The sequence below is a fragment of the Xyrauchen texanus genome, chromosome 17 (assembly GCF_025860055.1).
Source record: "Xyrauchen texanus isolate HMW12.3.18 chromosome 17, RBS_HiC_50CHRs, whole genome shotgun sequence".
NCBI lineage: Eukaryota > Metazoa > Chordata > Actinopteri > Cypriniformes > Catostomidae > Xyrauchen > Xyrauchen texanus.
Genome location: NC_068292.1, coordinates 17,293,611 through 17,305,113, shown reverse-complemented (window position 1 = coordinate 17,305,113; position 11,503 = coordinate 17,293,611). Strand labels below are relative to the sequence as shown.

General features: G+C 44.8%; 1 protein-coding gene across 6 annotated transcripts in view; it reads left to right on the top strand.

Moving 5' to 3' along the window:
• Positions 1 to 11,503, top strand: part of LOC127657839 (oxysterol-binding protein-related protein 3-like) — a 116,486-nt gene that overhangs the window by 81,299 nt on the left and 23,684 nt on the right. For 4 of the 6 annotated variants that reach the window (XM_052146771.1, XM_052146773.1, XM_052146770.1 and 1 more), the window contains 2 exons: positions 761 to 891; positions 4,732 to 4,839. In XM_052146771.1, the coding sequence (XP_052002731.1) occupies positions 761 to 891; positions 4,732 to 4,839 (239 nt within the window). The remainder of the gene's footprint in view (positions 1 to 760; positions 892 to 4,731; positions 4,840 to 11,503) is intronic. The other 2 variants (XM_052146775.1, XM_052146774.1) reach the window with 1 other exon arrangement.

The following is an 11,503-nucleotide window of genomic DNA, read 5'->3' as shown; positions in this document are numbered from 1 at the left end:
AAGCATGATGCAACCACAGTAAAAAGCAACTGATACAACTCGACTTACATTAATTTTGTGTTATTAACTGAACAAAATCATTTTTCACTCTCAAATCAAACCATTAGTGAACTCTGTAAATCAAATATGGCAGGTACATTGATAATGTCAAACCTCTTGAGTCACGTGACACCATGCGAGGAGCTGTGAACTGAAAGCAATCCGGCATAAATTGATGAATGTGTTGGCAATGCTGACAAAAGTCATTGCAGATTTGGAAGATCTTGCTGTAATACTTCGATAATGTCAAACATCATTCTAATTGCATCTCATGACCGAATGTCATGATGGGACTATGGGGATACATAAGAATTAAAGGTTAGGAAACACTGTGCTTAAATTACATCTCAGGTCTTTAGCCACCTGTACTCCACCAGCAGGGTAGAGTATTTATTTTATTGTCCTGCTGTGATAAAAGTGAAGAAAATCTAGTTTAAATACCAGTTTAGCTGCCAGGCGTATGCTTCAAGAGTTGTTTATAGACTATGCTTCAGGGTGTTTTGTAAAGTTTATATGTTTTTTATGAATGCTTCCTCAAAAGTACAAATAGATCCAGTTTCATAAAATGCTGCATGGAGATGAGAGTCAAAACTGGTTACACCAGACCCTTAAACAATTTCCATGTATTTATCATATATATATATATATATATATATATATATATATATATATATATATATATATCTGAAATGGTCCTATAGTCTTTGTTATTTGTTTTCAGTTCATGCAACTATGAAGTCAGCCCTGAGCATGCTGACAACAGAGAAAGAGAGACTCAAACAGATGCTGGAGCTCGAGTCTTGTCCTGCCCCCTCGTCCCAGCTCCTGGGATTGAAGAGTGCCCTGGCGGCTGTATGCATGCACACACACACACACACACACACACACACACACACACACACACACACACACACACACACACACATTTCCTAATTTGGTCTTTCTCTCTCTATTCTCTCTAACTTGCCATATGTTTGCTAACAACATATCGGTTTCCTGCCTAAATATTTCCTTGAAGCATTGCATGTTACTCAAAGCAAGTCTTCTTTTGTGTTGGTGTAATGCTGATTCATGCCCTTGTTTCATATTAAAACTTAATTAAACAGACATCAAGCTACTAACAGGAATTGTTGTCCAAAAGACCGCTTGTGAAAATGATTCTATTTAGTTTTTTTCTTTAACACAAAATAATTATATTATCAAATACAGATTATTAAATACAAATTGTATTAGCAGCATAACAATTTGTGTAAATAGTCAAATAGAATAATTTACATGATTTTCAGAAATTTCAGAATTTCTTAGGTGTAGGTAAGCCCTGCTTTTCCTTTAATGATAGCATGCACTCAAGCTGGCATTGAATCCACAAATTTCCCGGCATGATTTGAGATGTCCCAAAGAGCATCTTGTGTGCCTAAATGAAAGTTCTCTCATCATTTACTTTTTTTATATCTTTATTGTTTTTTGTGATAATTTGCAGGAAGAATGCAAATCACCAAAAGCCTAAAGGAAAAGAAAAGTATAAATAAATCCTGTTTGTATAATTTGTACAAGGTGCGATATCCACGAAGAATGCGAATCGCCAAAAAACAAAAGAAGAAGAACTCAGTCCTCTCATGAACACTTCTGAAGACATGGATTTAAACATTTTTTGAGTTTCAAAGTTTTGGACCCTGTTTACTTTCAGTGTATGGACACGTGAAGTTACGTGAACTGCTGATGCGGGTGTAACCTTCCCCAACGCCCATAAAAACTTCATACACTTTTTAGGTTCCTGGCATTCCTATTCTCTTGAGGGGGAACAAGCGACGTGCCAAGCATGGGAGCATGCCGCTCCAGCCACAGGCACCATACCACGGAAAATACAACACAGGGGGTAATCGTGATTACCGAAACCTGTGGAGCACCTATTCCAGTACAGCGTATTTAGTATCCGTAGTGGGTCTGGTCGGGAATTCCTCCACCTAATTCGTGAGCCAGAGGGCTATGGATGAAAGACATCCAGGGAGAGCGAGCTTTTGTGGACTCACCTGGGGGTAAATGCGCACAGGTTTGCTTTGGATAAGAGGAAAGGCACTATGCACAAGCGGTACACCCGGTAAGCTGTCCCATATTACCGAGTTCTACGTGCTCGGACCTGAAGAAACACAGGGCCAGGACCGACTCAACCCTCGGCTCGCTGCTCTGCCAAGGTCTGCTAGCGAGGCGGTGTTGGCCAGTGCCCATAAGAATGCCACGCTCCTCATAGAGCATGCTTGGTCCCTGACCCTCTTGATGGAAGCGAGCGGAATTAGGAGGGCCATCTTCAGAGGAGGGCACTCAGCTCAACTGACTCTAGCGTCCACTGCATCATGGTGGGCCGGTATAGTTGCTACAACACCTTCAAGGTTGAGGGGGACAGCCGTCCCTCCAACCTCCTGTGCAGAAATGAGAACACTTGCACTTCTGCAGGTCTTCTGATCCAGTTGCGAACAGACGCCACTTTTGGGCATAGAGCTGCCTGGTAGAGGGAGCTCTGGCTTGGGTGACGGTGTCTACAACAGCAGGTGGTAGAACACTTTAGATCTTCTGGGACCCATCCAAGGGCCATACGTGGAGGTTCCAGAGGTCTGGGCGTGGATGCCAGAGGGTGCCCCATCCCTGAGAAAGGAGGTCCTTCCTCAGAGGAATGCACCAGGGAGGTGCTGTCACGAGGAGCGTAAAGTCAGAGAAACAAGTCCGAGTGGGCCAGTAGGGGGCCACTATGAGGACCTGTTCTTTGTCCTCCCTGAGCTTGCACAGCACCTGTGCAGCTCACTGGGGGAAATACGTGGGGTTTTACCCGGTGAAAACGTCCCCCGCTGAACTCCCCAAATCTCCTCCATCGCCAGCCGGGTTGACCTCCATCCCATGGGAAGAAGGTGTTATGCATGGGGCGGCTGGAGTGGCATTTCCTTTCAGAAAGGAAAGCTGCGGTCGCAATGTTGCCATGGTCAAGTTCTTGCAGTGACAACAAGAACCATCCACAAATGCTGCCTTGGTGTGATCACAGCCCAAACACATGAGGCAGCGTCTATGACCATCAGAGGCAGAGAAGAGAAAGCCGCTGGTAACGCGCCATAAGGTCCAACAGCAAAAGCTCTGTAGAGGTGAGAGGAACAGTCGTGGAACACCAGCTTGCTGATCACACAACCGCTCATCTCTGACAAAAAAATCTGACTAAACAGATGCACGATTCCCTCCTTTTATACCCGTTCGCCAATTCTCATTGGTCTTTTCTCAAAGCTCGGAGGCAACTGAGGCTCTCAATATAGACCCCTGGTGTCACTTCACCGACACAACGTTGAGTGAGCGACAGAAGGGGAACTGACCTTTTGTACAAAGTAATTAAAAGGATAGTTCACCCACAAATGAGAGATGCCATCCCATATGTGTATGACTTTCTTTCTTCAGCAGAACACAAATGAAGATTTTTAGAAGAATATATCAGCCTTGTTGGTCCATACAATGCAAGTGAATGGTGGACAGATTTTGTAGTTCCAAAAATCACATAAAGGAAACATAAAAGTAATCCATATGTTTAAATCCATATCTTCAGAAGCTATATGTAAGGTGTGGGTTACTTCTGTATTTCCTTTATGTGATGTTTGGAGCTACAAAGGTGGGTACATTTAGGAAAGGGCAAGTAAATGATGAGTGAATTTTCATTTTTGGATGAACTATACATTTAAAATGGTCAATGTCACAAATTGGCTTGCATTTGATAAGTGACCTGGAAATAGTGACAGCTTTACTTGTTTAAACATTTGCTCAAAATCCTAAAACGTTTAAATGATTTAAATGAAAAAAGTCGCCTACAGTATTTTCAGTGTGGTCCAAGACCTTATGGCTCCACTGTATTTATCAATTCAGAAATGGTCAGAACATATTTATTTGCACCGTAAGTTTATAGTGTATAGAATTACCTGTGGAAGTACTATTTTAGTATGAGTATGCTGAGCTTGTAATGAATCTCTACACCAATAGAGTTGACCCTCCGAGGAACAGTTTTTACATACTAAAAACAGTCTGGGCTAAATCTAGATTTGAGTCACCTTTCTCAGTGAGTCATGTTATTGTGAAGCAGACAACCATACTACCATTTCTTAGAATAAACACGAAGTTAACATTTATCTGTTAGAACTCCACTTACTGTAGAACTCAAGCCTAGCGGGACACATCTTTTCTCAAGTAACTTCATTCACTGAGAACTCTAGATCTGTATGGCCAACTTGACAGATTTTTTTAAAGGAATAGTTCACCCAAAAAAGAAAGTTATGTCTTCACTTACCCTCATGATATTCCAAACTCTTAAGACTTTATTCCTCTGTGGAACACAAAAGGATCAATTTGAAACAATTTGTGCTTCTACATACCAAAATAGGCATGTCATGATCAGTTAGGAGATATGCAAGAACCAATGCTGTTTATTGTCTTCGATGTTAAATTAAATGTGAGCAAGTGTAACAGATTAAAGAGCTACAGCAGCAGGCAAGATTTTCAGTGATCGTGAACTAAACTTATCTTGGTCCTAGAAAATGCCCTGATCGCATTTTATATAATGACATTTTTTTTTAATAATAAATAATACTTTTTCAGTTTTCTGCTTTTTGTGTTTAATAATTTGGAGCTTTGTGTGAAAGCCATGTGAGTATTTACTGATTTCATTTGCAGGCTGTAAAGCAGAACGCTGAGCTGAGGGAGCGTCTATGCAAGATTCACGCTGAGTCACACATTCCTGAGCCCTCTGTCCATATAAACCTTACCCCTGGCCCCCTAGAGGTTGGTGACGGAAATCTGCCATCACCCATCCCCCCCCCCCCCACACCCCCCCACACACCTCTTCCAGATACTCTGGGGCGAATTCTCTCATCAGTTGCGCCACTAGAACGCCGAGTAAATTTAAAAAACTTACGTCTCACAGTCCAACCTCACCAACTATATTTAACTTAAAGGGAAAGTTCACACAAAATTATATTATTCGTATTTTTTATTTTTCATTCTTTCATCATTTACTCCTCTCATCCCATTCCAGATGTGTATGACTTTCTTTCTTCTGCAGAACACATAACGATTTTTAAAAGAGTATTTCAGCTCTGTATGACCATACAATAAAATTTAATGGTGGCCAGGACTTTGAAGCTCCAAAAAGTGGATAAAGGCAGCATAAAAGTAATCCATAAGACTCCAGTGGTTTAATCCATGTCTTCTGAAGAAATATCATAGTTGTGGGTGAGAAACAGATCAATGTTTAAGTCATTTTTACCGTAAATTTACACTTCCAAATTCTGGTATATAAGTGACTTTCACTTTCACATTCAGCCATCTACTGTACTTGGGCTGGTCAAACGTGGTAATTTATAGAAAACATGTATTCATATATTGATCTGTTTCTCACCCACACCTATCATGTCGCTTCTATATATTTAAACACTAGAGTCGTATATATTACTTTAATGCTGTGTTTTATGTGCTTTTTGAACCTTCTGAGTTCTGGTTACAATTACTTGCATTGAATGGACCAACAGAGCTGAGATATTTTTCTAAAAATCTTAATTTGTGTTCAGCAGAAGAAAGAAAGTCAAACACTTCTGGGATGCGTGAGGGCAAATATATGATGAGAGAATTTTCACTTTTGGATGAACAATCCATTTAAGTTTTTTTTTTTTTTTTTTTGTGCAAACACCTCCTTTAACACCTCGATTCTGTGCAACTGAGGGTATTTAAAAAAAAATGTTTTGCTGCTCTTTCACAAAAGTCAGCACTATTTGCCTGAAGTTATCAGCATACTGGTGTCCATGTAAACATGCTCATTATCATCATTATTGCCCAAGTTGTCAGGTCATATTCCTAACAGTGACCATTATCAAGATCAGACCACTTCTACAGCTGCTACCAAGCACACATTGTATTTTTCATTAGTCATAGCAGATTATTCATAAGTACAATATTTGTTACGGTAGAAGAACTTTATCATAACATTTGTCAGCTGAATTTGCTACCTCTGGATAAAGTTGATTTATGCTAATTGAATCCTCTGAAACTCTATGGAGAGGCTGAGTCAGACACTAGTGCCAGTTAATCATGTCTCTTGGTAGTATACACCCAAATGCACTTGCACGCACACTAGCAAGCTTTCATACCGCACCCACGCTTCACATGTAATCAGTGATGCTCTCTGTCAATAACCCACTTCTCTAATTGACATTCTAGTCAACACAATGCTTTTACACTAATTAGCTTGGCAAGCTCTGCCCACTTATGTCTTTTGTCTGAATGCTTCATAACAAGTCGTGAAATCTAAAGGAATTGTTTGCTAATTCACATTTCTAACTGACTCTTATGCTGATAGGAAATGGTTTCCCATATACTGCATTATTGTTTTCTATGATCTTGTGCTCAGAAGTTTTATTCTGTTTCCTTCTTATTTAAGCCAATGGGGTAAATATCACGAAAACTGTCAAGAAATGTCCAGGTCATATTTCACCTTGAAATCGAAATGAAAAAAAAAAAAATAATAATAATAAAATACACCAAGAAGTTATATTTCAAATAAATCAAATTGAGCCTATTTTATTTAGACCATTGAGATATTTTGCATTGTGAAATATTTTTTTTATGACAATTATCTCTTGCACTAATGCCCAGACCTTTCCTACAGATGTCTTACAGTAATTAGAATTATTTGCAAAAATCTGTGCAGTTCTTTTGCAATTTCAATTTTGCAAATAAGTTTAAATCTCACATAACCTTCTGAAACCCAAGCATGACTGATATGTGCATTATCCATTTTCCTTTTTTATTTGTACCTAGTAGTACCTAATAAACAAGCAAAAAAAAACTAGGCAAATAATTTTCCCAATAATGTATGTCCACATATGTTGACAGTGGACTAAGTTGTGAAATTTTATTTCATCAAATTGCTTAAGTTTCCAGGAGTGTTGGTTATTCATGTTTTTATGATGTTATAGACATTACATCTGATTATTATAAAGTTGAATAAATAATTCTGATCAAACGTAATGACCAGCACCATCCAGTCACTGTCAACCATGTAAAAATAAAATGTAGCATTATAAAATTCTGAATCTAAATACTGATTACCATTGCCCCATGTCATCAACATGTTGAGGGGTCCAAACATATTTTTTCTCTCGTGAGAAAAGAAAGCCGGGACCACAATGTTGCTATGGCTATGTTCTCGCACTGAGAACATGAACCATTCATAAAACGCTGCCTGCGTGTGTTCGCAACCCAGGCAAACGAGGCAGCTTTTATGACTATCAGAAGTGGAGAGAAATCGACCACATCCAGGAACTACACAGAGGCGGAAGGGTATCTTGAAAAAGCGCGTCCTGAAAAGGACGTTCAACGCCTGCTGTGTATTGCTCTTTTATGAGAGGAGAAACACTCTTTCCAGGGGCGTGGACTGCACAGCGTGCAGAGAGGAGAAAGCCGCTTGAATGCGCCGTAGATCCAACAGCAGTGCTTATCGCCAGTAGAGGTGAGTGGAACAGTGGTGAACTCAACTTTGCTGTTGCACAACCGCTTGGCTCTGAAGAAAAAATCTGTCTGACATTCGCTCGCCCGCTCCCCTTTATACCCGTATGTCCAGGGGCAAATTCTGTCTGCCAACTTGACATTGGCCTTTTCTCAAGTTCAGAGGTACGCAAGGCACTCAGAAGGGACCCCTTGTGTCACTACAATCGACACGTGACAGAAGGGGAACTCAGTTTTTAACCACTCCACAGATTTAATATTAGCAAACTATAGTTTTGGCAAGTTGTTTAGGACATCTACTTTGTGCATGACACAAGTCATTTTTCCAAACATTGTTCACAGATGGATTGTTTCATTTTTAATTTAATCACAATTTCAGTGGGTTTCAATTTCAAGCCACTGCTCCAAAACTGCCATAAAAAAGCCAGACTACAGTTTGCAAGTGCACATGGGGAAAAAGATCTTACTTTTTGGTGAAATGTCCTCTAGTCTAATAAAATTAAAATTGTACTCTTTGGCCATAATGACCATCATTATGCTTGGAGGAAAAAGGATGAGGCTTGCAAGCCGGAGAACACCATCCCAACCATGAAACATGGGGGTGGCAGCATCATGTTGTGGGGGTGCCTTGCTGCAGGAGGGACTGGTGCACAAAATATATAGCATCATGAGGAAGGAAAATTATGTGGATACATTAAAGCAACATCTCAAGACATCAGCCAGGAAGTTAAAGCTCAGTCGCAAATGGGTCTTCCAAATGGACAATGACCCAAAGCATCCCTCCAAAGTTGTGGCAAAATGGCTTAAGGACAATAAAGTCAATGTATTGGAGTGGCCATCACAAAGTCCTGACCTCAATCCAATAAAACATTTGTGGGCAGAATTGAAAAAGCATGTGGGAGCAAGGAGGCCTACAAACCTGACTAAGTTACACCAGTTCCCCCGTCTGTTGCTCTCTCCACGTTGTGTCGGAGAAGCGACACTAGGGGTCTCTCTTGAGCGCCGAATATGCCTCTGATCCATTGAAAAAAGGCCAATGAGAAGTTGGCAGTCAGTATTTGCATATCCCGCCCCCGGACATACGGGTATAAAGGCGAGGCAAATACTAGAGTTCATTCAGAAATTTTCTTCAGAGCCGATGGTTGTACATGCTTTTCGCAGTGAAACACACCCGTTCCTGTATTCCTCTGACGCTACTGCATGCTGTTGGATTGAGGGCGCATTACAGCGGCGATTCTTCTCCTTGCACGGCAGTGCATATTGCCCCTGGGCGCTTCGACAGCGCAGTATAAAAAACTCTTATACTTTAAAAGAGTAATTTTCTTTAAAAGAGTGATTTTCTTTAAAAGAGCAATTTTCTCTAAAAGAGCAAAATACACAGCGGCGTTGAACGTCCTTTTCAGGACGCGTCTTTGTAAAGATGACTTTCCGCCCCTGTGTAGTTCCTGGATGCGGTAGAGTGCTCTCCGCTTCAGACGGCCACAGGCGCTGTCTCGTGTGTCTGGGTAGTGATCACACCGAGGCTGCGTTTGTGAATGGTTCATGTTTCCCGGAAGTGCACGATGAGCTGACGTCGCTGTGGAGGGCACCGTTCACCACACGACATCACAAAGCCACACACTCATCCGCTCTCGCTACCCTCGACGGTGGAGCGGCCCACGGGGACACGCCGATCCCCCCGGTGGATAGGGCTGTTGCACTCCATCTATGCCCCGGAAACCCTACCACCTGGCGCGGTCGCCCTGTACTCCCTTCCAAGGCCTGTAGGACAACATCCTCGCTGACAGCGAAAGCCTACAGCGCCGCCGGAACTGCCGCTTCCGCTCTGCACGCCATGGCCCTCCTGCAAGTCCACCAGTCCAAGGCGCTCAAAGAACTGCATGTGGGTAGCCCTGATCCCGATGTGCTGCAGGAACTGCGCTCGGCAACCGACCTCGCCCTCAGAGCCACGAAGGTCACGCCGCAGTCACTCGGGCAGGCGATGGCCACCCTCGTGGTCCAGGAACGACACCAATGGCTGAACCTGGTCGAGATGCGTGAGACCTACAAGCTTCGCTTTCTCGACGCCCCAGTCTCCCAGTTCGGTCTCTTCGGCGACACCGTTGAGGACTTCACCCAGCAGTTCTCCGCGGTGAAGAAACAGACGGAGGCGATATCACATATCCTGCCCCGCCGCAAACCTGCCGCCCCGGGCCCTGCCCCGTCTGCTCGCCAGGGGGCGTCCCCCTGTGAGGAAACGACAAGCTGCTCCACCTCAACCCGGGCCCAGCTCTCAGCCCAAGCGTCGAGCACCCCGCAGGAAGCAGACGCCCCCCGTCTCACGGACCCCCTCGAGGACCCGGAAGTCTCCCAGGCGCTCCTGAGACGGACGACCCAGAGCCCAAGATGTTAGCTCCGGAGGTGGTAAGACCACTCCGTCCCCCGGTGGAGGGCGGGAGGAGAATTTTCCTTTAAAAACTTTACTTTTGCCGCTCCCCTTAACCGGGGCAGCGGTACCCAAATTCTCAATAAAAGAGCTATTTTCTTTGTCTCTGGGTCATCTGGCCCGCAAATGCCGTTCTCACGGCACTCTGCCCCCAGATCATAACAGTCCCGGCACGCTGGACGCGGCCTCAGGCCTGCCTGCAGCCCCACGACTGTCCCCCGGCCAGCCGGTTCTGACGAGTCCAGAGGATGCCACTACAGGACCTCCTCCTCAGTCACCAAACCGCCCCCTGCCGGATGTGCGGAGCAAGGTAAGTGCTTTGAGTTTTTTCTCAGCACCAGAGCCTCGGGACGCGGCCGCGCCTCCCGACGGCGTATTACCTGCTCCACCCCGCTGCGAAGCCCCGCCGGGTACGTCAAAAATAACCGTCCCCTTGGTGCCCCTAGCATGGAGATTGGATGCGTGGCTTTCACTTCCCAACCCATCTCGCTGACTGGCCCGGACCATCCGACTCGGTTACGCAATTCAGTTTGCCAGGCCCCCGCCCCCCTTCACGGGCGTCCGCTTTACCGCAGTGCACGGCCAACATGCCAAATTCCTGCGCGCGGAGATCGCTACTCTTCTACTCAAAGACGCGATAGAGCCTGTCCCTCCAACAGAAATGAAGAAGGGTTTCTACAGCCCTTACTTCATTGTACCCAAGAAAGGCGGCAGCTTATGACCAATCTTGGACCTGCGAGTTTTCAATCGAGCGCTGCTCAAACTGCATCTTGACAAGCGTCCAACACCTAGATTGGTTCGCAGCGGTAGACCTGAAGGACGCGTACTTCCACGTCTCAATCTTGCCCCGACACCGACCTTTTCTACGGTTCGCGTTTGATGGCCAGGCGTTCCAGTACAAAGTCCTCCCCTTCGGCATGTCTCTATCCCCTCGCGTCTTCACGAAAGTCGCAGAGGCAGCTCTTGCCCCGCTCCGAGAAGCCGGCATCCGCATACTCAACTACCTCGACGACTGGCTCATATTGGCCCACTCCCGAGAGTTACTATGCGCTCACAGAGACCAGGTGCTCAGGCACCTCAGCCACTTGGGGCTTCAGGTCAACCGAGAAAAGAGCAAGCTCACCCCGGTCCAGAGCATCTCCTTTCTCGGCATGGAGTTAGACTCAGTCCCAATTTCCGCACGTCTCACCAACGAGCGTGCGCAGTCAGTGCTGAAATGCCTCGCCAAATTCAGGCCAGGCACAACGGTCCCTTTAAAACTCTTCCAGAGGCTCCTGGGGCATATAGCGTCCTCCGCCGCGACCACGCCGCTAGGGTTGATGCATATGAGACCGATTAAGCACTGGCTTCAGACTCGAGTCCCGAGACGAGCATGGCGCCACGGCACGCACCGTGTGACGATCACCCATGCCTGCCGAAAAACACTACAACCCTGGACAGATCTCTGCTTTCTACGGGCAGGAGTGCCCCTGCAGCAGGTGTCCCGACGCGTCCTGATCACTACCGACGCCTCCAGATTGG